Source organism: Camelina sativa, chromosome 17, assembly GCF_030686135.1.
Source record: "Camelina sativa cultivar CO46 ecotype springtype chromosome 17, ASM3068613v1".
Classification (NCBI taxonomy): Eukaryota; Viridiplantae; Streptophyta; class Magnoliopsida; order Brassicales; family Brassicaceae; genus Camelina; species Camelina sativa.
In genome coordinates, this window is record NC_141896.1 from 19,622,112 (window position 1) to 19,647,828 (window position 25,717).

General features: G+C 34.2%; 5 protein-coding genes and 1 long non-coding RNA gene across 6 annotated transcripts; 3 read left to right on the plus strand and 3 right to left on the minus strand.

Annotated features, from left to right (window-relative positions):
- The first annotated feature begins 554 nt into the window (after window positions 1-554).
- On the plus strand, window positions 555-2,700 carry LOC104757299 (GDSL esterase/lipase At1g29660). Its single transcript, XM_010480027.3, has 5 exons — window positions 555-1,053; window positions 1,196-1,320; window positions 1,432-1,677; window positions 1,848-2,103; window positions 2,205-2,700. The coding sequence occupies exons 1-5, from the start codon at window positions 810-812 to the stop codon at window positions 2,426-2,428; spliced, it is 1,095 nt and encodes a 364-aa protein (XP_010478329.2). The 5' UTR covers window positions 555-809; the 3' UTR covers window positions 2,429-2,700.
- Window positions 2,701-7,592: 4,892 nt separating this feature from the next.
- On the plus strand, window positions 7,593-9,701 carry LOC104759507 (GDSL esterase/lipase At1g29670). Its single transcript, XM_087495444.1, has 5 exons — window positions 7,593-7,946; window positions 8,065-8,189; window positions 8,292-8,537; window positions 8,985-9,237; window positions 9,336-9,701. Exons 1-5 carry the CDS (start codon window positions 7,703-7,705, stop codon window positions 9,557-9,559), a joined length of 1,092 nt encoding a protein of 363 aa, XP_087351570.1. The 5' UTR covers window positions 7,593-7,702; the 3' UTR covers window positions 9,560-9,701.
- On the minus strand, window positions 9,660-10,842 carry LOC104757300 (oil body-associated protein 2C). Its single transcript, XM_010480028.3, has 3 exons — window positions 10,516-10,842; window positions 10,236-10,433; window positions 9,660-10,007 (listed from the first exon to the last, which is right to left on the minus strand). The coding sequence occupies exons 1-3, from the start codon at window positions 10,772-10,774 to the stop codon at window positions 9,751-9,753; spliced, it is 714 nt and encodes a 237-aa protein (XP_010478330.1). The 5' UTR covers window positions 10,775-10,842; the 3' UTR covers window positions 9,660-9,750.
- Window positions 10,843-10,932: 90 nt separating this feature from the next.
- LOC104757301 (MACPF domain-containing protein CAD1) lies at window positions 10,933-14,449 on the minus strand. The gene is made up of 6 exons (XM_010480029.3): window positions 13,861-14,449; window positions 12,945-13,183; window positions 12,447-12,642; window positions 12,155-12,338; window positions 11,904-12,058; window positions 10,933-11,817 (listed from the first exon to the last, which is right to left on the minus strand). The coding sequence occupies exons 1-6, from the start codon at window positions 14,146-14,148 to the stop codon at window positions 11,182-11,184; spliced, it is 1,698 nt and encodes a 565-aa protein (XP_010478331.1). The 5' UTR covers window positions 14,149-14,449; the 3' UTR covers window positions 10,933-11,181.
- Window positions 14,450-16,899: 2,450 nt separating this feature from the next.
- LOC147924058 (uncharacterized) lies at window positions 16,900-19,219 on the minus strand. Its single transcript, XM_087496599.1, has 3 exons — window positions 17,357-19,219; window positions 17,162-17,260; window positions 16,900-17,064 (listed from the first exon to the last, which is right to left on the minus strand). Exons 1-3 carry the CDS (start codon window positions 19,217-19,219, stop codon window positions 16,900-16,902), a joined length of 2,127 nt encoding a protein of 708 aa, XP_087352725.1.
- Window positions 19,220-20,811: 1,592 nt separating this feature from the next.
- On the plus strand, window positions 20,812-21,866 carry LOC147924059 (uncharacterized). Its single transcript, XR_015585755.1, has 2 exons — window positions 20,812-21,115; window positions 21,349-21,866. It is a non-coding gene; the product is annotated as an uncharacterized LOC147924059 (long non-coding RNA).
- Window positions 21,867-25,717: the final 3,851 nt, after the last annotated feature.

Here is a 25,717-nt window from a genome sequence, read left to right on the forward strand (position 1 = left end):
CAACCATTTTAAAATTCAAGCTCTGAAATGAAAGATATCTATGTATGCGATCGAGTCCACCAATTGTACAACTATGATTACAGCTGTTTTTTTTTCTCAACCGAGTCTTTTTTTTAGCGATAATTCTATCGGTAAGATTTATTTGAAACTTTCTTTTTAGTTTGATGATTGATAACCACAAATCAATCTTACACAACTAAGAAGACCAAAATTAACATCATAATGTACATCCAAATTTACAAGAACCATTAAACAATAGTAAATCACGTACATGACAGATTTTTTGGAGGAAAAAATTTCTACCAATCAGACGATAGGATCTATCGTTTTGAATATCATTATACTAAAACCATAGTAATCAATATCTTATAAAGCAGTTATTTGTGAGACGACAAATCCATTTACCACGAAGATACGTTTAAACTATAAAGAGTACTAGTTTACTCATTTTTTTTAACCCCATAAGATGTCATTAACTATCGTACGTTTTTTTTTTTTTTTGTGCAACCAACTATGTATAGTTCTCAAAACAAATACTATTTATAATTGGACCCATCGACTTTAAAGTAAATTATAACACAAACTTAAAAAAGACTAAAAAAACGAAAGAAAATATAACTCACTTACATTTCTCAGACTCCATATATAGGACTCAAAACTTCTCTGGATTCTTCACATTTCGCCACAACTACCACCATACCTACATTTCCCATTTCAATAAGAATAAAACACTTATTTCACCAAAGCATTGTGTTATACTATACATAAAATTCAGTTCCTAATTAGGAATTTATTGGTTTGTGAGATCAATGGAGAGTTACTTGAGGAAATGCTGTTTAGTTTCTATGTTTGTTCTGTGTTTAGGTTTAGGGTTTAAGGTAAAAGCAGAGCCTCAAGTTCCATGTTACTTCATCTTTGGTGATTCTTTGGTTGACAATGGAAACAACAACCGTCTTACTTCTATTGCAAGAGCCGACTATTTCCCTTATGGCATCGATTTCGGCGGCCCCACCGGCCGCTTTTCCAACGGGAAAACCACCGTCGATGTCCTCGGTAAACCCTTAATTTATATTCCTCTTCTTGAAATAACCAAAACTTTTGATTATATTTTCTTCACTCACTCACTTTGTCAAACTAAACTAGTTGAATCTAATTAACATGGTTTTTCTTTGACATGTCTTGTGATATAATGAAGCTGAGCTACTTGGATTCGATAACTACATTCCTGCGTATAGTTCTGTGAGTGGCCAGCAGATACTTCAAGGAGTCAACTACGCATCTGCAGCTGCTGGAATCAGAGATGAAACCGGTGCACAATTGGTAAAAAGAACAACATTTTGATAAATCTCTTTGGATCTCTGTTTCTGTTTAAGACTAGGAAAACTTGTTAACTTTTTTTTTTTTGGTTTTGTTTTGTTTTTGGGAATGAAGGGACAAAGGATAACATTTAGTGGGCAAGTAGAGAACTATAAGAACACAGTGTCTCAAGTGGTGGAAATTCTTGGAGACGAGAACACTGCAGCAGATTACCTTAAGAGATGCATTTACACTATTGGTATGGGAAGCAATGACTATCTTAATAACTACTTCATGCCTCAGGTCTACGCCACTAGCAGACAGTACAGTCCCGAGCAGTATGCTGAAGATCTTATCACTCGTTACAGGGACCAGCTCAATGTAAGCTTTCTTGACTTAAACTGATGTTTAACTCGATGAGGCTATGGGGGTAATTTGGGAGTCCTCTGTTTTTTTTTTGTATCCTATATTTGATGTTTGATCTTTAGGAGTAATTTTATTTCCTTATTTCACAATCTTTTTTTTTTTTTTTGGCGTGTGTGTTTATGAAGGCACTATACAGCTATGGAGCTAGAAAATTTGCATTGGTAGGAGTGGGAGCCATTGGATGTAGCCCGAATGAGCTCGCACAGGGCAGCCCCGACGGAACAACTTGTGTGGAACGTATCAACTCCGCTAACCGAATCTTCAACAACAAGCTCAAGTCTTTGGTCCAACAACTCAACAACGATCATTCCGATGCCAGGTTTACTTACATCAATGCATATGGCGTTTTCGAGGACATTATCGCCAATCCATCTGCCTACGGTATAGAGAAATCTTCATAAATCTTATTAACTCTAAAATAAATTGTATATTTTCTTGTAATATATAACGATACATTGGATTAACGAATGTTTTTTTTTTAGGGTTTACGGTAACGAACGCTGCGTGTTGTGGAGTTGGAAGGAACGGAGGTCAGCTAACATGTTTACCGGGACAACCACCGTGCCCGAACCGAAATGAGTACGTGTTTTGGGATGCGTTTCATCCGTCGGATGCAGCAAACACGGTTATTGCGCAAAGATCTTACAATGCACAATCGTCTTCGGACGTTTATCCGTATGATATCTCGCAACTGGCGCAGCTTTGAAAGGACAGAGAATAGGAGAGTTTCTTAAACAAATGTTATTTGCTTTTCAGGTTATAAATTGAAGGGTGAATTCTTGAAAATAATTCTGAAGTTATGTGTGTACCCAAATTGTTTTGCTTTATTAAAAGAAAAGGGATTTAAATTTTCTGAGTTATTTCCACAATGCTTTTTTTTTTGTTTTTGTTTTTGTTTTTGTTTTTGTAATCGTGTATCCTCTCTTCGAGAAACTAAATTTAAATTTATGATTTGAGCGAGGATTTATAATCACAAAACTATGAACACAATTTCGCTGAAAATGAAATCTAGATAGTAGATCGGAATTATGTTAAAAATAATCGTCATTAGTTTCAGTACCCCTTGCAATACCAATATATCAACGATGAGTACAAGATGTAAGAAGAAGATATCAACGTTAAACTAATTTAACAACACTAAGACGTAAGATTGTAAGAACGAGCGCATCTTCGTCACTTTCATTATGCATTTGGTAAGTTTCTGTTTTTTTTTTGGTCAACTTGGTAACTTTTTGTTAATTGATCCATCTCTACATACGTACGTATCACGTAATATTAGATTCTCTATCGGGCTAAACAAACCAAGTCCAACAATTATGAATCAAGCCCAATAGTTATCCTTCATCACACTTGATTGCGATATCAATCTCAAAAACATGTAGTTTAATACTTATCATAATTCTCTTTTTTTTGGTCGCATATAATTCACCTTGTTTTTCTCTTCCCACTAACCAACTAAACTTGTTTTATTATGATTTCATGTTTATGATTTGATAGTTGATAACTTGATACTAATGAGTAATGAGTAATGACCAAGACTGGGACACTGGTCGTCTCTCTTTCAATTTTGGGATAGCTGTTACTCGATTAGACTTTTACGAGTAATAAAATATAAATACATGTCTCTGATGTGGAACAAATGTATTCTAATGTATTTAAAAAAATAAAAACAAAAAGTCTAGGTTACATTATCCGACTCTATATCCAAATCTGAATTCAAATATCAAGAATGCGAACTCAAGAAAAGTTAACGATTTATGACATTTTTTTTCTTTAATTAATATACAAAAAGAAATGTCTAAAATGATATTTTAATGATAGTTCAGGTCTTTTGTGATACTTTTTCCCTTTAATTAGTATAAAATTTTCTCAAAAATATTGAATTCCTTACATAATCATGTCTAAAAATATATATAGCCAAAAATTCAAAAAAGTCAAAGCTAAAATCTTTTTATTTTGATAACATAAATTCATAAATCATAACATGTTATAAGTTGATTCAAAACCTAGAAAAAATGTATAATACATGAGAGGCTTCATGAAATGCTTCTTTAGCATTTTAATTTTACATTTGTCTATTAGTCTATATTTATTTATAGGAAAAGATTATATATCCGATATTTGTGGATAATACAATAAGCTCTTGTCTACGCTTACACGTTTTACGTATCAAACTAGTATCTAGCAAGATACGTAATTTTAAAAAGAAAGAAAAAAAATATATGATTCGTTAATGACCAAAACTTGACAACAGCAAAATTTTCAATTTTCATTAACGACGAATCTATTCATCATTAGATGATTAGAATGATTTATACTGCAAATGATTGCACTTTTCAAAGAATGAGTTGAATATACTTTTTAATTTTGTTCATCCAAAAACTCATCATTCGATTTAAAAAAGTTTATAACCCAAAATTTATTAGAACCCACCTAAAGCTAGAAAATAACACGTTTGACTTAAAATTATTCAACTTTAAATTAGGAGTTGAACTGATGAAAGAGATGAAAAATTAAATCTATTTTATTCTTTTAATTATATTATCTTATTTACAGATTTTAATTAATATCTTTGGCTTAAAAAATATATCTCTATGGCTTAAAATTAAGCAAATAATATTAATACTTTACCAACATTGTCGAATTTTCTTTTTAATGGCTCTTTATGAAAAGCTTTAACCAATTTAGTGGTATTTAGTGGTTCTATTGGAAAAAAAAAATACTAAAAGTGATAATTTTGGGGAAAAACTCATATCAGTGATATTTCTAAAAATTGCCATTAAATTATAGTTTTAATTTTTTTTTTTTTGAAAAATGCAAGAAACGGATAACAAATTCTATATCTTTTTCAATATTTTATGTTTGAAAAATCTAGGAAACTAAAAACTAAATCATAAGGGTCATTTCTAACAAATTCTCTAATTATTAAAAATAAAAGATATTCAAGTGTGCAAAATCAGCTCAATTTATACTATTAAAAATAATTCATATTTTTATTGACTAAAATCAAGACTAAAATCAGTTCCTATAAATATACAACGCTCATCAAGATTTATCTTCACAAAAAAAAAACAATTATGAGCTAAACACTTTTCTTTGTTCAAAAACAATCGTAATATCTGTTCATATAATAGATTTTATTTTAAATAATATTTTTGTAATAAAATATTTATTTTAAAATATTAATTAATAATTTAAATGTATATATATATATAGAACTTTAAATATTATTATTATACATATATATATTATTAATATAGAGTTTTTGTATTCAGCTATTCAACTTAATAATCATAATTTAGCATACTATTTTGATTGTTTAGCTCATTTTTATTTAACACATCATTATTTTAACTAATCGGCTAGTTCAGTTTGTTAATCACCATTTGGAGCCTTAGTGACAAATTGACATCAAAATTTTAAATTTGTTTAGAAATAGAAGAATATGGCTCATCACTTACATTATTATCCGTGGTATAGTTTGTTGAATCTCTTGAATACATCTTCTTAGATAACTTTGTATATTTCTATCTACTTATCTAAACAATATTGTTAAAATCTAACCCTACTATCATGTGGTTATTAAAAAAATGTCATTACATTTTAGTTAAATAACTAACAAAAGAAAAACTTATATTGGTTTATAAAATAATAATAAAAATTCGAAATTATTTAATAAAATTATTTAAAATATTTTATTTATTGTTTAAGAAATGTTAGGAAATAATAACAAACTATTTAGAACAATTATAAAGCTTAATTTTATTTATAAAACTAAGATTAAATATTTACATATCTAAATCATTTACTAATGATAGATATATTTTAAAACTAAGATACAACATTGCTTATATTTTTAAAAATATATATATACTTATTTAAGCAATGTTGTTAGAACTTTAACCAGTTTTAATGTGGCATATTACGAAAATGCTATTGTATTTTAATTAATCTAATAACTAACAAAAGAAAAGTTTATATTTGTTTACAAAATAATAAAACAATATTTTCAAAATTATATAATGAAATTATTTAACAAATTCTATTTATTGTTGCAGAAATCTTAGAAAACAATAACAAACTATTTAATTGTTTTTTTACAATATTCACTATATAAACAATACTAAGTGTATAATGTTGAAAATATACATATATATATATAATTTAATTATAATTTCCACATATAAAGTTAATATAACATGTTATACCCATAATTGCAATTTGTAAATTAGGTATATTAAGATCTTTAAACAGGATCACATCAATGTGTAATACCAGATCACGGGTCAATACATGTTTTGTTGTTTTTTTTATAGATTTAACTGAACGTATAATTAACGAATTTGATATTGCACCCAAATCAAAATAGTAGTACCGACTAGAGATCGAAATCGGAGTATAAATCTAAGTTAATTAAATATATAATTTATAAAATGTATAGAATAAATAAATTTTCTACTATTATTTTGTAACAAACAAATCTAAATTTACTTAAATATTTTTTTACGCTGTACAAGCTCACTATCTAGTATCTAGTAGTGTATATTTTATAAATATCCTCATAACAATTGGCAATGTGATATTATTTTTTCTCGTAAATCTTAAGTTTAACATTGTTGACTTGGTGTGTCTTGAATAATACCAAGATTCATTTTTTTCTCCTTTATATATCAACATAGTATATGTCTGGAAACTTTATACAGGATCATAAAATAGAACAATAAACCACCAGCATGTATGCTCACATTTGAGTCGAATCGTTATACGTTATTGCCCAAAATTTCGTTGGCATCAGAATAAAACTTAATCTGAAAACATGCAAATCATACAATATAGTCATAAAATGTATAGTAACCTAGGCTAAGAGTTGCACCTACGATATTTTTTTGTTTTTTGTTTTATTTTTTGTCCAAAACACCTAAGATCTTAAATGGAAATAGTTGGGAGGGAACATATGGAAGCACCACCGGCCTTGTTCAATTATGATACAATCAAAGTCGTTGATTTATTCACAAAGAATCCACCTTTCATTTATTGCCCAAACCTAATTCCTCACCTGTTTTCTTTTCACCAATTCTTCTTCATTTCGAATAATTTGAGGGATATTTCAATTTAAGATATATGCATACTACGTCTACAGCTAATGAGTAATGGCACCAAAGCCACCAATAATACACGATTTTATTTCTCTTCCGTATGTATATATATATATATATATATATATTTTAAGTGACGCATTTAATATCCAAATTATATGACAAAAGGTTGGAGTTTGTACGCGGAAAAAACTCTACAGCTGGTCAACTCTCAGAAGCACAAACGGCTTTGTCAAACCTACATACGACTTTTTCTTCAATCATATTTACTGCAAAATATCCTTTTTTTTTAAAATATAACCAGCTGCAAATTATCATATTTTGTCTAACATTTTTATAAATGATTTAGACAATTAGTTTCTTATAAATATTTATAATTTTAGGGGTAAATAAATATCAATGGTGCCATGGTGGCAAAAATTATTTATCTAAGTATGGGTCATGACTGAAAAGAGCTTGGTCGAAGTATCAGTGTGAAATAAAATCCTACTCTCTTCCAATATGTTTAACTTTGATAATTAACTTTTCAGTTTTTTTTGTTTGGTTCTTCACAGTTCCTCATAAGTTCCTTTTAATAATGATATGTAGTGTGTGATTACTGATTAGTGTCAATCCGGTTGTCGGCACTTTCACATTTTATAAAATCGGATACAAAGCCCTTGATAAATCTTGATTTAGATTAATAAATGAGAAAAAAGTAAGTCGCGTTTTATTGGACCCACCAATCTTAAAGTGACTCGTCCTACAAAAATTAATTCTACCAAAATCACAAATATCTCTATATATATATACACCCACAACTTCATTGGACTTCCTCACATTCACTACTCGTTCCTTCCATAATCAAATATCTTTTTCCTACTTGAAAAGGTTTTGGTTTTGAAATGGAGAGTTACCTAAGAAAATGTTGTGTAGTGTTTGTTTTGTTGAGCTTCGGTTTTAGTGTAGTAAAAGCACAAGCACAAGCTCAAGTTCCATGTTTCTTCGTTTTTGGTGACTCTTTAGTTGACAATGGAAACAACAACGGTCTTGTTTCTTTTGCAAGAGCCAACTACTTCCCTTACGGTATCGATTTCGGCGGCCCCACCGGCCGTTTCTCCAACGGCAAGACCACCGTTGACGAGATCGGTATGCATACTTTTTTTTTACAAATTACCTAAGTAGCTAATCACATAGTCTACGTGATTATAATGTTATAATAGTCCTAATCTAACATGGTTTTGATATTTCTTGGTGATAAATGAAGCTGAGCTACTTGGATTTAATGGCTACATTCCTGCGTATAATTCCGTGAGTGGTCGGCAAATACTCTCCGGTGTTAACTACGCATCAGCAGCTGCTGGAATCCGAGAAGAAACCGGTCGACAATTGGTAAATAAATCACAAAAAACACTTTCTCTCAACTCTCTAAATTCATTCATTAAAATGTTCTAATCATTGTATTCCTTTTTTTTTTTTTTTTGAAAAATGAAGGGACAAAGAATAAGCTTTAGTGGGCAAGTTAGGAACTACCAGAGCACGGTATCACAAGTTGTGCAGCTACTAGGAGACGAGACACGTGCAGCTGATTACCTCAAGAGATGTATTTACTCTGTTGGTTTAGGAAGCAACGATTATCTCAACAACTACTTCATGCCTACGTTTTACTCTTCTAGCAGACAGTTCACACCCGAACAATATGCCGACGATCTCATCAGTCGTTACAGCACTCAACTTAATGTACGTTTTTACTTATATCTACTTTATCTCTGTTTTTTTTTTTTTTTTTTCATTAGATTTTAATTGACACAAACTGTAAAAGGTTTGGCTTTCTCGAGTTGCCCATTTAGTAGTGATGATAGTCATGTTTCTAGACGTCGGTTTAGTCCATCTCATGAAAATACGATTTTTGTTTTAATGAAAATATGTCCTTTTGCGTAGAGAATGACAAAAATAGTAATTTATAGTACAAGTTAAAGTATCAGACCAATAAAGCCAATTCCAGTCTTAACTCGTATACAGTTTATAGTCTTCGCGGAGAATAAGCTTTTTCCAATTCCTATCTTGTGAGAACCTTTTTGGAAAATAATCTAAAAAATGTGCAGTAATTTTTCTTTAATTTTGTAAAATTTGTATATCGGTAAACTTACTAGTTTCACTATCATATTTTTGGGGGGTTTTGTTCAGGCACTATACAACTATGGGGCTCGAAAGTTTGCATTGAGCGGAGTTGGAGCAGTCGGTTGTAGTCCAAATGCGCTCGCGGGCAGCCGTGATGGTAGGACTTGCGTTGAACGCATCAACTCAGCAAACCAAATCTTCAACAACAAGCTCAAATCGCTCGTTGACCAGCTTAACAACAATCATCCAGATGCAAAGTTCATCTACATCAATGCTTATGGCATTTTCCAGGACATGATCACAAACCCCGCTAGATTTGGTATGCACACACACACACACACAAGCGTGTGTTCTTTTTCAATGTTAAAGACAAAAAAACTTGATATTGGTTTGGTCGGAAATGCTTTTTGAATTCAGGGTTTAGGGTGACGAACGCTGGATGTTGCGGTATCGGGAGGAATGCTGGTCAGATCACATGTTTACCGGGACAAAGACCGTGTAACAACCGAAACGCGTATGTGTTCTGGGATTCATTTCACCCAACTGAAGCTGCAAATGTGATTATCGCAAGGAGATCATACAACGCACAATCCCCTTCGGACGCTTACCCTATGGATATTTCAAGGTTGGCACAGCTTTGAAGAAACAGAGGAAAACTAAGAATTAAAGTTCCACAAACCAATATGTGTGATTTTGTTGTATACCGTACCACTTTTTTACTATCTTCTTGAAGTATTGAAATCGAGTAAAACATTATTATTCTATATACATTATTCGTTATAACACGATTTCCATACTGGTTCATCACTAGTATATCATGAGAGGACATTGTTCACGGAAATTGCGCATTACGGTTCATTTCGACAGTCATGATATCAAGTACAAAACACTTACCATGTTGCTTCCAGTAATCAGCCATCGGATTGATCCACTCTGGTTCAGCAATCTCCGCCCTCTTGTGCTTCAATTCATCTGTCGAAATGTTGTACTTCTCATCTCTTCTCTTCACCAACTCCGGCCTTAGTACCCCTTGCCCCACCCCCTGAGGTGACATCATCAGTTCGGGTGCACCCATTGGTAACTTGTCACCTACATAAACACATACAATAAACCAATGATTGGTCTGACCAAACTAAACCGGACAAAATCAAATCCATTTCACCACTAAAAATCTTGTGATTCTGTTCAATGTTTTTTTTTTTGTTAAATGTTTAATTGTTTTTACCGATTAATCAGGAGAACTTAATTGTTTAACCATACGATTAATAGAAACGGTTTAAGGTCTCGACATGGCCGACATTTAGACCAGACACATACCTCGGTCTATCTGCCAGGTGCACCAAAACTTTCCGTACGTTTTGGCCATGTTCTTGAGCTCCGGAGCAGCCACAACCTCAGGCAATCGTGGATAAGCCCACGAGCCTGACTTAACCTCGTAAGCATGAGAGTGCCAAAGCTTTTGCTCATCTTGAGGCAGACTTTCGTATAATCGGTCCGATATTACATATTCAATTCCTAAAAAAAAACTTAATTATACATTTTCAAAATTAGGCATTCGATGGAAGCGTAAAATCACGATATGAACAAGAAACAGTACCGATGAGAGGTGCATCCGAACGATCAGAGGCGTAAACGGCGCACTGGAGGAACTCGTCGTTGACTCGGTGGACGTAGTGGTGAGTCTCTATTTGCCGGGACATGTCGCTACCATATATTGCGAACGTAGAGACATGACAGTTCATTTGCTTCACTGGTAATCGCCGCTGCATGATCGTCGATCCAGCATCAATCACACGTGTTGAAAACGTCACCGGACCTCCGGGAGGCACCTGATCGTCGCCACCGCTCGAAGCCATCCTCGATTTTTCTTAACTTTGTTCAACTTTTGTTTTTTTTAAGTATATGGTTTCATGATTAGATTATATGTATAATCTTTTTTTCTAAGATTATTATGATACATGGCATGCAACTTTCATAGAAACGTGTCACTAAACGGCCATACATCGACCATGTGTTGAGTCCAACTACAATGTACATTCCTCTGATTTAAATTAAAATCGTCTACAAAACCCAACCGGACAAAAATTCAACCAAACCAAACCAAACCAAACTAACCAAACCAAACTAATGAAGAACCGAACCGAACCGGAACGGTTCTCAAAAGCAACCGACACATGTACAAGAAAGATTCGCTGTGCAAAGAATGCTAACGTGTGAAAAATATTTCCGGCCGCCGGAAAAAACAAGAACTCACCTAAATCTCTCAATAATTTAGCAACGAATACTTCACACGCAATACAATCTTACCCTTTTCAACGCCTAGCTTTGCTCCGGTGACTAGCCAATGTCCAGGCAAATCTTGTGGTCCTTTCAACATCTCTGATGAATCAACGATCTTGGCCAGTTTCCCTGACTGTCCTGACACGTCCTCTCTCTTTTCCTCGGTCGAACTCGATGTCGATGGACCTCCCGGTTCAAGTCTCCCTGAGGAAGCAACAGGAGTGTGGTCCCAAACGGATCGTCTTATTGTACAACCGGGGACTTTAGAGAAGAGTAACTTCAAATGCAAAACGTTTTTTGATCCGAATTCCCAAACTCCGAGCTGTGCTCCGGTGACAATGTGAACGCCCGAGAGATCGCCGATGTGTGTCTCAGTGTGTTCGATAGGCGAGGTGCTTACGTGAGAGAAGTTCTTCCATTTAATTGGTTCGAACCAGCGGCTATCTTGCTCCTCTGGTCCTTGCCATTTCGGTGCACCTATTGGCACGTGAGAGTCCCAATGTGGCTGAAGGATTTTGGGGAGAGAGACTAAGTGCTGTAAATGAATAGAAAGACGGTTTTGCTTGCTTCCTTCTAAGCAAAGCCTGAGACCTGTCACCGGTTTACGCCCAACCGTTACCTGAACATACCCAAACACAATATGTTTAGTTTCATCCATAAACCGAACGATGTAACCAAACAAATATATTGGTCCCTCTGAGTTACCTGATCAGCGCTGATGAATAGTTTGGGACCCATTAAGCTAAAATGAAGAGAAGGACACACAGGTTCTTTACGTTGGAGGTTACTCTGTTCAGGAGCCCAAGCTCGAGCTATTTGGAAATCCAAGAAGTATTGTAAATCTTCAATAGGAGGCTTATCTGGTAAAGAATATCAAGAGATTTGTTATGTTTATGGAAGTGTAAACAGGTGGATTCGAACATAACTAAGTTCAATATTTTTAGATAGAAACTCACATTCCAAGTAAAGTTCGATAGCACGAGTCAAATGCCGTAGACCAGGCACACCTTCGAGCAAAGAAACAATAGGAGTAAAAGTCATGTTGATAATGTCTGGAGCTGCTGGTACTGTCTCAGACCATCGAGCATGGCTTTGCTCAAGATCGTCGCCTCCTCTTCGCCTAAATATTACTGTGATATCCTACAGGAGAGAGCTTTTTCAGCTAAAATCTTCGTTTTACCATATTTAGAGGGAATGAATTTTGGTAAACCAGAGTAATCTCGCCATGGCCTGTGACGTCTTACTAACCTTGTCTTTGTATTTTAAGGGGCCAGTGATAGATTGACTCTCTGCTTCATGAAACCTGTGCTCCATCATGTCATTTACGTAGTTTTCGATTTCAGATACCGGTAAAGGAGAAGACTGATGTTGTCTAATGTAAACTACGTCTCTTCCACCAATGGTCACGGAAGTTACAATATGTGTGCCGTAATTTTCAATAAAGCTGCACCAAATGAGTAAATGGGGAAACCACATAAGAATTATGAAATGTCATCAAGAATCACATCAAGTGTAGCTTTCACACTCAGCAAAACTTCCTCTTCACCAGAATTCTTAAATCTTTTCTTTCATTTGGCCACAGAAACGATGTGTTCGGTCAAGACAACAAGAGGAAACTGACTGACTCTAAATTAGTTCTTAAACATTCCACCAGTGTGAAGCTTAAGAGATTATAAACATCTAGACCAGCGAGACCAGAACATACATAACAGCAGAAAACACGGTGTATTAAAGAAAGGAATATACCTAGCTAAAGAAGCGGGATCCCATGAGGAAGGAACAGCGCGCCTAATCTCGTTGCGTAAAACCAATGTAAGCTTTGCCAATTTGACTTCATAAAGAGGTATAAAATATCCAACCAGTGCAAGAGATTTTGTGGATGCTGCATCGACTTGCCAAGAACCCGTGTAATTGAACATCGCGTTAAAGCATCCTAGTGGTATGTTCCCTTTTACACCTGCTCTCTCATTGAAATATTCTGCCATCTACCAAAAAAAAAGTATATCTAATGAATAACCATAAAGTAAGACAGTACTTTTTCCACTGAGACACCTAAACTTCAATAGTCATTTTGATCCCCCCACAGACCAATCTTCACCAGAAAACCAAATAAACCAAGAACACCAGTATAAGAAACAGTATTGACCAGCACAAAAAGTCGATATAACTATATCTGTTCTAAAATTTCCTTAAGCTTCTGACTTGATCAAACTACAATTGCCTAAGTCAAGTGGAGCTTCCATATTGAGAAAAGTCCAAAGTTACTAAGGGTCCTATGAGCTAGTGGTTCCATAAATCCAAAGACACACCTAAACTCCAATACTCAATCTTTACCAGAAAACCATATAAAACCAAGAACACCAATATAAGAAACAGCATTTGATCAGCACAAAAGTCTACTACAGCTATATCTGTTCTGAAATTTCCCTAAACTACTGACTTAATCAAAACTACAATTGCCTCAGCCAAGTTAAAAACTCAATGTAAATCTTCCAAATTTAGAAAAGTCCAAAGTTAATCAGGGTCCTATAAGCTAGTGGTTCCACAACAAAATACACAGATCAGACAACATCTAACTGTAGATGCGTAATCAAGACAAAAGACACAAAAAAGGGGCTAAAATCCAACATTGGCATTTCAAAAAGTGGTGAATAAAACTAACCTGATGGAAGCTGCAAACAGGGATTCTCTGAATACTATTTCTGCCTCGTGAACACTCAATATCAGAAGGGACATTAGGAAGAAGGTATCCATCAGACAACTCAAGATCTCTGTTTTGACCTTCTTCGATACGAACAAGTCTTGACCCAGGAGCTCCTTTGCAGTAGAGAAGCCGAACATCAGATGTTACATCGAAACCACGACCCAGAGCTTGGATCGCATTACGGAGCGTCGTGGTCAAAGCTTCCGAGCTAATCACGCTAAAGTTTCCTCCTTTACGATTCTCCATTTAAGAGAGAGACACACACGAAAAAAAGATAAAACCTTTGAGACTAAAATTCTAGAAATCGATGATTGACGATTACAACAAACTCATCTAGGGTTCGTGAAGGAAGATGGAGTTTTTGAGCTTTCGATCGATTTTTTTTTAGACTCTCACCAACACCATTTCTGGTTTTGACTCTCCAATAATCGAAGAAACCGCGTTTCAGATTTTTTTTTTTCCTTTTTTTTTTCCTGTGTGATATCAAGAAGATTCTTGGGTTGACTGGTCTTTTATTTTTCTTTGGTTTACTAATTAGATCCTTTCTTCATTTCCAGACAAATTCTTTGACTTTATGTTTTTAAGTTCCCTTTTTTCATGTGTTTTTAATATAATCATGTCTTTATTCTTGAAATTGAGCATATGCTTTTTCGGTTTTCCTTTTTCTTTTATTTTTTTCTTTAAGATTATGGGTATAAATGGTAACACAAAAAAATACTTCAAGTCGAATTTAACCAGATTCAATAATTCTATGGTTTTCATATACACTAGATTTTAACGAGTTATTTGTAAATAACAAATTTAAAATTTAAATTATATTTGTTTGTTAATTTTATTTGCTTTGTAATTATATAACTACATTATACCATAATATTTTTTTTCCAAAAATACCAAACTTAAGTTTTTTTCCAAAAATACCACAAAAGTTTTATTTTCTAAAAATACCACAAGCACAAAAAATTGATTTTTCATTTAGTAGATTTTTTTTTTTTTTTATGTTTAGGTTGACAACTTTAGTTTTAGGGTATAGTTTATAGGGTGTAGGATTTAGTGTTTAGGATTTAGGGATTATTTTTTAATAGAAAAAAATAGTTCAATTTAGTGCTATTTTGGAAAAAAAAACTAAAATTGATATTTTTGGAAAAAATCCTCAGTTTACTGATATTTATGAGAATTGAACATTTAGATTGTTAATTTTATGATTTAACCCGCGGTATAACGTGAGATAATTGGATTTATTTACATAATTTTAATTTAATCAACTTAATTAGATATGTCTATTACTCGCAAATAGAAAGCTATCCCAAGTTTCTGTATTTTTGATATTAACAGTGTTAACAAAATAATGAAATGATGTTTTTAGCAATGTTAATTTCATTATTTTTGGATTCAAATCACAGACCTTGGTGTATAAATAATAAATACTATTAATTAACTTTTGGTCAACCATTGAGCTAAAGGGCTTTCACAAAACAAATAGCAATAAAAGATAAATATATTAAAAACTTACTTAATAAAGTTAAAAATATTCTCAAATTTATATTTTTTTCTGTTACTTTATCTTTTTGTTTAATAAAAAGAAAGTTTAAAACAAAATATATAATGTAGATTAATACTTATTTGTTAATATATTAATATTTAATGAGTTTCTTAATTTCATTATATATTTTTTAAAAAAAATATTATCGAATCACATGACTGTATCACAATCATATTAATGGCTAACTTTTGAAACAAACTTTATATAAAAAAAATTGTTGATGTTTTTATTTTTTGAAAATTTCCTATTACTTACACATACCTTCACTTCATCCCTAATTAACTATTTGTAAGATACAAAAGTTAAAAGGAATAAAAAGAAAGAAATAAAATTTTTAAAGGTTTCAATAGTGCACCCTCAAATCACTATTCAAACCCTTAAAAATTGAAGGATTAAGAGTCGGTTGGAATTGAAAACCCTTCAATAAGGGTCTGTTGGAGATGCCACATACCTTCACTTCATCCCTAATTAACTAAATTTTAAACAGTATTTTAAATACTAAATAATTATTTATTCTATAAAATATAATATATTTCAGTTTAAAGATTGGAATTTTTGTGAGGATATCTTATAGAGAGATTTATAATTATCTTATATAGTATATTCTAGCTAGAAAGATTTATAATTCTCTTATATATATATATAGAACTCCCTAACTAGTATTAAAAGTTTTATAGTATAGAATTTTCAAAACCTAGTGTCGCTCTTCTCTATTATCTTTCTCCATGGGCAAGTCTAAGAAGGCCACGAAGCCTCAAGATAAGAGAAACGTTCATACGTGTACGAAGGAAGACATAGATGCGATTAACCGGTTTCTTGATGGCGAGAAGAAAACAATCCCTGAGTCTGAGCAGAGGGCTCGTCGTCAGTGGATTGAAACACGAATTGCTACACGAATTGCTGCGGCCCGCCTTATAGCGGCTCAGAAGGCTCAACGGGCTCAGCTTCTAGAGGGCACTCCAAACAACAAGGATTAACTCAATCTATTAGTCTAATTAGTTTCTTGATTATAGGACATTAGTTTTTGCTTTTGATTAAGTCGTTCTCTTATATAACACAGTGATGCTTTGGCTTTTAAGTTGCATGTTAGGCTATGTTACCTTCTCAGAGTTATGTATAGCAATGATCTATTCCTTTTGAACAATTGCGACAATTATATTTTTCCAAATTACTCAACAGTCTATTACAAGACAACAAACTAGGGATTCGGCCATAGCTTCCCATGTTGTCAAACACATAAAGCGTTTCATATTGATCATTAAGTGGTTTGTGATCACTAATCAAGGGGAGAGAGAGAGGGATAAATGCGTGGCGGAACTTTCAAAGCATTGGCTAGGAGGATCGCGGGAGCATACAAAGCTTGATCTTTGCATTCAAAACAAAAGAAACAATTCAATTCCCATTGAAACGAATCAGAACAAGCTCATGGCACAATCTCTTTCTCAGCAGCTCTGTTCTTAAACATATTTCTTAAACATATTTCTCAAACTACCTAACAAAAATACTCCGAGGGGCTGATGGATGTAATATCGGTAATCGAAGACAGCCAGCCTTGAGAGTTGTTTCACTAAACTTATCTTCGAATTTTCAATCAGCAAAATCTTTGAATCCATAAGCGCCACCTGCAAATCATCAATACACACACTACGCACTTTAATTTTTGAGAACAAATATATTTTATCCTGTTGTTAACCAAAAGTCAGATGATTAGAAATGGACCTTGTCTTTGACTTCTGATTGCAGAAGCTTGATGGACTCCAATACTGCATCATCATCATCTTTGACCTTGTCTTTGACTTTTGAATCCATAAGCGCCACCTGCAAATTATCAATACACACTACGCACTTTAATTTTTGAGAACAAAATATACTTTATCCGGTTGCTAACCAAAAGTCAGATGATTAGAAATGGACCTTGTCTTTGACTTGTGATTGCAGAAGCTTGATGGACTCCAATACTGCATCATCATCAGTCATGGGTTTCTTACGCTCATGTCTCGGTTTGAGAACATCTCGTACTGCACACGAGAAAGTTTCTGAAGCGTCTCCATCTTCACATCTGTTGCACAGAATAGACCTATACGGTATCCACATATCTTTCTCAAGATTTCTTCTCCTATCATCTTCATCAATACACAACAAAGCGATGTCACTAAGAGCTGTAGCATAATCTAGGAGCTTCGACTTCTTTGCATATTTGGTTCCCAAAGTCCTGCATGTGAACTGAACGGTGCTCAGGACAGCCACCCAGATACCAAGATTGTGAGCCCTGATAGGTCTGGGAAATCGGAAATGCTTATTCTCTGAAGAGTAGTCGGTTAGCCAGAACATAAAGTCTTCTCCACTCGCAAGTGCCTTAGCGTAGTAAACATTGGGATCAAAAACATTGACTGTAGCTTCATCATCGAATCGATCAACTCTGCATCGCAGCAGTCTCTTATCCAGAAGCAGAGTAGAAAAGTCAGAGTCGAAGTCCATTTTCTCTTTGTATCTGGTACCAGTACCATTGCAGAAACTGTCCACTGCTCTGCAAACCAGATCTAAACCATCATCCCTTTGACACTTAATTTTCCTTAGAAAGGCCAGGATCTGAATGAGTTCATGACATTCCAGAAAACAGATACTCTGAGGTGTCAAAACCAGGCGACAAGCAGTAAAAGTGTCCTCAGAAACTCCAAGTTTCTTGATCACAAAATTCAGAACCCTCTCTCGAATGCTACATGAGAGAATTTTAAGGTCACACAAGGACAAAAGGAGCAATCTGATTTCCTTAAGCAACTTACTGCGATCTTCATCCACAGTTAAAGGCCAGTCTTTGGACCATCCATTCTCATATTCAAATCTTTTCACATCTTCGAGCTGATACTTGATCAATGCAACAGCAGCTGCTGCATCCACTGGTTCCCAATCTCCAACCGATACCTTACGAGTCCAGACATTACTAATCCTCTGAGGCACCAAATCCTTTGATCTAAGTTCTGCAACGTGTTCCTCCTCAAGATGATCTGTACATTCTTCTTCACTAGAGAACCTTTTCATGCAACTTCGGCAAATCCATAGTTTCCATTTTCTATATTTCCTAGCGTATGTGAGAGCCTGCTCTAAAACATGCTGTCCTTCTTTACCTTCCACGATCTTGACGTTGTTTTTAAGATCCGCAGTGCAAACTTTCATAAAGTCCCTTTTGGTCTCAACATTCAAACTCGCCCAATACGACCTCAATTCTTGATACCTATCAGAATTCAACAACGCGAGGGTACCAGAATCGTAATCACTCTTCTTCGCCTCTTCCTGATCTTCGTATGACTCCGCAACTTTTTGTTCGCCAACTTCAATCTTGGAAACAGAGATCCTTGACTCAGCAGTTTCGATTATGTGTTGCAGTTCTTCCTTTTCCTTGTTAAACGCAAAACCCAATTCCCCAAAGTCAAAATCCTCAATCTCAGATAACCCTTCTTTGGCTTTGCGAATGGATTCCTTGTAATACCAATCCGAACCAATCCGTTCAGCAATGTTGAAAAGCAGAGACGATGAGTCAATGGAACCCATCGGGGTTCTCAAAAACCATTCAGAAGCAGCCAACGAATACGTGAACTTCACGGCGGTGTTCTCTGTTTCGTGGGCTAAAGCTCTCAAGACGTGACATTTTAGAAGAAGAGCCTGCACACCGATGTCAATCCCCACTATATTAATCTTTTCTTCGATAGCCTCGAGTGCCTCTATCAAATCTTCACCGTATAGGTGAAGAGTACGCTGCAAGAAAGAACAAGATTCCATGGAGAGAACAGTAACAACGAGTTTTTGATTCAAAGATTATAAAATGATTTCGAGTTTTTTTTAATCAGAATTCTTATATAAAAATGATTCGTATTTGTGATTTTCCACGTCATATAACATTCTTATAATTTTTTTTATTATGATACATTTAATCATTTTTAAAATACCTCACTAAATGAAATAAAATTAATAATAGATCAACATATACAAACTGTTCCCTCCCCTCAAAAAACCTTCGTTTCACACATGTCTCTGTTTACATATACGAATCCTCGTGTAGTTTGTACCAAGGATAGGTCCTGCTGTGTCTTTAACTTTACTTAAACCTTACAACCGTTTCTTGCGGTTAGCTCATAGGTTCCACATAATTTTGACTTACAGTAGTAATAGTATTATACTATTATAGCAACGCTTCATATCACTCTTTCTCATTCTTTTAAATTGTTGAAGATTAGTCGTGCATTCCGGTTAAGACTAGGAAATATGACAAAAATTCATATGACAATACTAATGGATTACTACTTTCCATGACTCTTAGAATGTTTTAGGATTTAAGAGTACTGGTCCAATTCAAAATATAATTTTATTTTATTTCTGTTTTGTTCAAGGTTTCAAATTTCTTCGATTCTAGAAGTAATTCCATTCAAGATCAAATTATAATTTTGACAAAAATTATAATATAAGTTAATAATTTATATATTTTAATTGAGATTGTACTTTGTGAAAAACATCTGTATATTATTATAAAATATTAGTTAAAGCATCGACTTGCCAAGAGCCCGTGTAATTGAACATCACCTTAAAGCATCCTAGTGATATGTTCCCTTTTACACCTCTCTCATTAAAATATTCTGCCATTTTGAAATACTCTGTGAGTATTGAAGTTTAGGTGTTAATTTTATGATTTAATCCGTGGTATAACGTGAGATAATTTGATTTATTTACAGAATTTTTATTTAATCAACTTAATTAGATATGTCTATTACTTGCAAATAGAAAGCTATCTCAAGTTTCTGTAATTTCTATCCATTTTTTTCCGATTCGAATCACAAACCTCTTGAACAAAGAAAGCTATCCTAAGTTTCTGTAATTTCTATCCATAATGTTAATTTCATTATTTTTGGATTTGAATCACAGACCTCTTAGTGTATAAATAATAAATATTAATTAACTTTTGGTCAACCATTGGGCTAAAGGGCTTCCACAAAACCAATAGCAATAAAAATAAAAATATTAAAAACTTAATAAATTTTAAATATTCTCAAATTTAAATATTTTTCTGTTACTTTATCTTTTTGTTTAAGAAAAAGAAAGTTTAAAACAAAATATATAATGAAGATCAATACTTATTTGTTAATATATTAATATTTAATGAGTTTTTTAATTTCATTATATTTTTTTTAGAAAAAATATTATCTAATCACATGACGTGTATCACAATCATATTAATGGCTAACTTTGAAACCAAACTTTATATAAAAAAATTGTTGATGTTTTTATTTTTTGAAAATTTCCTCTTTACAAATATTCTTTATTAGTCATAACTTTTTTCTTGGGCAATTGACAAAAATAGCACCATTTTAAGTTTTTCTTCCACAATTAACACATGCTTTTAAATGTTCCAAAACTAGCACACATTTATATATCATTAATTTTGGAAAAAAATTAAATTATCAATAAAATTAAAGTTTATGTCGTTTCTTCTCTGTATCCACCGATACGATTCATCCGTAATCCAGATTTCAATCTGAACATCACCTACGAATCCATAACTGGACACGAAGAGCAAAAATATATGTGTTCTTCTCAGGCACAATCGAATCGAGACGGCTCCACGTTTGAATCGAGACGTCTCTGCGTTTGAATCGAGACGTCTCCGCATTTGAGCAGCTGGGCGTTAGCTCTCTCTCTCTCTCTCTCTCTCTCTCTCTCTCTCTCTCTCTCTCTCTCAAATTGTTGAATTCACTTATTTGAACTGGTTAGACTTGCTTATCGTCTTGTATCCTGTGCAGCATCTTAGTCCTGGCTTTTATGAATCAACTACTGCGATTGTTCTCTATGGTTACACTATCATTGATTATCATTAATTGTGAAATTCTTCTAAGAATGAATTTTTTTTGTTTTCTTAGTTCGCAGTCCAAAGCAGAGAAGAAGATCTTTATAGTTGAGGAACTTGAGCAGGAGAAAAAGAAGAAGGAAGAGAAGGTTTGACTTCTGATTTCTCACAAACATTTTCTTGGTTGCAGCTTATTTAACACTTACAAACTCATAGACTATTGTGGTTGAGATTGTGTTCAATCAAGGGAGTGCTTAGATTATGTTCAAAGGTAACTGCGAATCTGTGGGATTTAACTCTTACAGAAAGGTTCATTAGGAGGATCAACAACTGTTGCAGCAAGAAAATGTATGATGCCACTTGGTCGTGATACTGGTGAAATTCAGGAAAGATTACACGAAATTCGGGAAGGATTCTTAGAACTTCATGATGACCTTCATAACAAATTTAGATTTCAGGATGACTTTCATAAAAGTTCTGGATATTGGTAAACACTAGGGTAACACAAAAATGATACCATTACCCTTTACTAATGGAGTTTTCTTTCTATGTTTTACATTTTTTTTAGTAATGCTGAGTTTTTATGTTGAAGTTTTCTTTGTTTCATGAATTCAAATTTATTTTCATAAAATCATTATTTATTGATGGTTCCTTGATAGCTTGTAGATTATGATATGCTCAAATTTACCCTAGAGCTACTCTCTAAAATTAAGAGATCAATGCAATACTTAGGGGTCGAATTCCACAGAGACTCAAGACTACACAATAAATTATAGAGTTTTTCAATTATGCTAGACAGATTAAATTAAATTAAAACAAAAGCAATGCAAAATATTAATATTAAAGACTGTTGTAAATTCAGGAGATCAAAAAGCTAGGCCTAGGGAATTTCTCAGGAAATTATGAAATATTAAATTAATCAATTAATTAGGATTCAAACAATTAAGAACAGATCTAGAACTCTAAACACTTCTGTAAATTAAATCAGTTCTCACTGCAAATAATATCTAAATTTAAAACCAGAAAATCCAAATCTCTTTGTAAAATTCTAGGTAATAAATCAGCTTTTAAAAACAAGTTTAGATTGTCCACAAAATCACTTAATCAAATCTCTTTGCAAGAAATAATTTTGCACATCAAAAGGTTTTTGTCAGGAAAATCAATTATATTCTCATATCAATTTATTTTCCTAAAGTATTATTCTAGGTGATCAATCAAGAATTAATATGAAGAACAACCTAAGATGAAGATCTAGCAAGATAAAAAATCCTAAATAAACAGATCTAATAATTCTTAAAATCCCTGTGAAAAACCCTAAACCTAACAAACAAATTACTCAGACATAATCAATGAAGAACAAGACATAATTCTGAATAATATGCAATTGAAATTAAAAGAGTAAGGAAGGAGTTTAAGAATTCTTCTCTCAAAGCAGTTCAGATCTCTCTCCCAAAAGCTCTCAAAATCTCACAGGGTTGCAGGAAAAATAAAACTTGATAGAATGAAACTTAAGGGTTTGGAAAACCTAAAAACACTATTTATATGTCCTAAAACACGTCAGGGACTTATGTTGCAAATATGGAAAACTTTGGGGCAGATTTGTAAATTTTCCAAAACTTGGGTCTTGAGTCGGCAGAGATGAGTGTCGATCGATGCCTCCTATCTCGGTGTCGGTCGATGCTCCTGCTTTCATCCGAGACCAAATTGATTCTTCAAGATTTATGCTCCAAAACATCCAAATTGCTCCATTTTGCTCCTTCCATGCTAAAAACCTGTAAAGACTCAAAAACAATCTAGAAACAAATGAAAAGACACTAAAAGACTCTTTCTATCATGGTTAAAAACCACAAAAACCATGATATATCAACTCCCCCAGACTTAGCCTTTGCTTGCCCTCAAGCAAAACATAAACTTAGACCTGTGAAAGAAGTTTGAAAACAGGGAACTCACTCAATTGCATGATGATTCTTATTTGCACTCTTCATTTACCTGACTCAAGAACTTACTTCTTATACTCAACCATGATAAGCATCAACATTCCTTACTCAAATCCCACAATCCTCTGGAATCTCTGAAATCTCCATTGTCATCTCATTAGTCAATATTAAAGCACAAATAAGGTGAATTCTTACCTTGGGTGTATTGATCAGTGGCATATGGACTCTTTTCAGGCCAAAACTTTCTTCTTACATCTCCTTTCCTCTCCCTTTTCTCACTTCCATTATTTTTTCTTCTTCTTTTTTTTTTTTTTTTTTTTTTTTGATTCTAAATCAAAGGTGTAAGCGAATACCGGGGTCATCGGTAATTTACCTACCCCTCGCTTCCAAGCTTTGTGTGATCATTTGACTCAAGAGTAGAATAATGAGGTCACAGGTAATTTACCTACCTCTCTAAACTGATCAAAATCATCTCATCTTTTATTCTCTCTTTTTCTGATTTTTTTTTTTAAAGCACTGAAGGGAAGAGAGAGGGGAGACATACTTTGAAAAATTACACTGTCTTGTATGGCCTGAAGAAGAAGTCTAGTCCACTGATTTCCAACCCCAAAGTAAGAGATTAAGTCCGGTTAAAATCCTGATAAAAGTTGAGACAACGTTAGATCAATCAGATATCCATTGAATAAGGGCTTTCAGGATTGTTGATATGGCTCATAGTCTTTCTAAGCTTCAGTTCTGAGATCAAGCATAAACAAGTAATCATTAGAGTGTTAGTCAAATAAGAGAAATCATTAGTCAAGATCATAATTCCCAAAGATAAAAAGAAAATTTTTGAAAAATTTGACTCAAACTTTATGGTTTTGACTGACACAACTGAAACTCAAAAACAGAAAACATAGTTAGTAACTAACCTCTCCCAGACTTAAACAACACTGTCCCAGTGTTATCAAGTAAGAGGAAAGCAAAAATAAAAATAAAAAAAATAAAAATCAAAATCAAAAGAAAAAGAAAAACCTACCAGTGGGTTGCCTCCCACTAAGCGCTTGTTTTCAGTCATTAGCTTGACTGTGTTGGAGCTCAGACATCCATAGGAGCAGAACATGGCATTGAAGTCCTCTTCATCCAAGGTGGTGTATAAGCTTTAGGTGCATGAGGTCTGCCAAGGATGTTAGGAACAGGACCAGGGCGGGATTTAGGGATGGTTGTGCTTCTCTTATGTCCTGCAAAATCATCAACAGAAGAAACAAGCACTCTACGATAATCTGGTGGCTTGGTTAACTGCAAAACAGTTTTTCTCTCTTTGAAATTCTTATTGATGATAGGAGGAATTTTAGGAGAAGGAGAGGTGTACCTTTGCCTTACCTGAGGGCTTTGGAGTGTGGATTGGTGACTCTTCTGTTTGGGAACAGGTTTCTGACTTGGAGCATCAGTTTTGGACAAGCTTTGTCGCGGTCGTGGAGGGGTGTCGATCGATACTCTCTTGGTGGTGTCGATCGACACTGAGCCTGATGCCCGTGTTGCAGAAACTTTTTCAACAGAAAAAGTCTGTCCATCAATAGTAGGAGCCCTCCTCAGCTTATCCATCTCGAAATTCAAACTCAAACCATCCACATTTAGTGCTATGTGTCCCTTCTTCACATCAATGATGGCACCAGCTGTAGCCAAGAAAGATCTTCCTAAGATGAGAGGATCTTTAGGCTCTTGATCATACTTCAGCACCACAAAGTCAGTAGGAATCATGAAGTGGCCAACCTTAACTGGAATATCCTCTAAAACACCTTCAGGAGTTCTTCTGGAGCGATCAGCTAGGATTAGAGAAATCTGAGTTGGCTTGAATTCTGTCATCCCAAGTCTCACAGCAACAGAATGTGGCATCAAGTTGATGCTAGAGCCAAGGTCACAAAGTGAGTGTGCAAACCTTCCTGCTGAGATTGAGCAATCAAGTACAAAGCTACCAGGATCTAGTAACTTCTCCGCAGTCTTACATTGAATGATTGCACTCACTTCCTTAGAGACAACCACCTCCTGCTTCTTCTCCTTCTTCCTCTGTGAAGGCTGGTTTAACAGAATTGCACTGACATCCTTAGTAAGCAGTGCTCCTACTTCAGGGCTCAAACCATTTGATACCATTCTCTTTACATAGCGTTTTAGTGGTGGTGAAAGCTTCACTGCATCAATCAATGGCATCTCAATCATCACCTTGTCCATCATTGCCTTGCATCTAGCTTCCTCCATCTACTGCTTAGACTTTCTTGGCTTGGGAAAAGGAATCTTAGGCTTGTAGACCCTCTCAACTGTTGGAACCTGAGATTTTGTGTTTTCCGCATCTGACTGAGATGGGTGTCGACCGACACCCAGGTGGTGTCAATCGACACCATCATCTGGATCCGACAGATTGGCCGATTTTTCTCCTTGTTCTGCAGAAACAATTTCACCATCATCTTCATCTCTCACTGATATGGCATTGCAAGCATGTATGGGGTTTGACTCAATTCTTGCTGGAAG

Coding starts and splice junctions, on each gene's coding strand:
- LOC104757299 (XM_010480027.3), top strand. CDS start 810: ATGGAGAGTTACTTGAGGAAATGCTGTTTAGTTTCTATGTTTGTTCTG. Junction 1,054..1,195: donor AACCACCGTCGATGTCCTCG/GTAAACCCTTAA, acceptor GATATAATGAAG/CTGAGCTACTTGGATTCGAT. Junction 2,104..2,204: donor CGCCAATCCATCTGCCTACG/GTATAGAGAAAT, acceptor TTTTTTTTTTAG/GGTTTACGGTAACGAACGCT.
- LOC104759507 (XM_087495444.1), top strand. CDS start 7,703: ATGGAGAGTTACCTAAGAAAATGTTGTGTAGTGTTTGTTTTGTTGAGC. Junction 7,947..8,064: donor GACCACCGTTGACGAGATCG/GTATGCATACTT, acceptor TGATAAATGAAG/CTGAGCTACTTGGATTTAAT. Junction 8,538..8,984: donor GTTACAGCACTCAACTTAAT/GTACGTTTTTAC, acceptor GGTTTTGTTCAG/GCACTATACAACTATGGGGC.
- LOC104757300 (XM_010480028.3), bottom strand. CDS start 10,774: ATGGCTTCGAGCGGTGGCGACGATCAGGTGCCTCCCGGAGGTCCGGTG. Junction 10,434..10,515: donor TTCGGATGCACCTCTCATCG/GTACTGTTTCTT, acceptor GTTTTTTTTTAG/GAATTGAATATGTAATATCG. Junction 10,008..10,235: donor CACCTGGCAGATAGACCGAG/GTATGTGTCTGG, acceptor GTGTTTATGTAG/GTGACAAGTTACCAATGGGT.
- LOC104757301 (XM_010480029.3), bottom strand. CDS start 14,148: ATGGAGAATCGTAAAGGAGGAAACTTTAGCGTGATTAGCTCGGAAGCT. Junction 13,184..13,860: donor CTGTTTGCAGCTTCCATCAG/GTTAGTTTTATT, acceptor TTTTTTTGGTAG/ATGGCAGAATATTTCAATGA. Junction 12,339..12,446: donor CCTTAAAATACAAAGACAAG/GTTAGTAAGACG, acceptor TCTCTCCTGTAG/GATATCACAGTAATATTTAG.
- LOC147924058 (XM_087496599.1), bottom strand. CDS start 19,219: ATGGAATCTTGTTCTTTCTTGCAGCGTACTCTTCACCTATACGGTGAA. Junction 17,261..17,356: donor AATCACAAGTCAAAGACAAG/GTCCATTTCTAA, acceptor GATAATTTGCAG/GTGGCGCTTATGGATTCAAA. Junction 17,065..17,161: donor AATCAGAAGTCAAAGACAAG/GTCCATTTCTAA, acceptor GATGATTTGCAG/GTGGCGCTTATGGATTCAAA.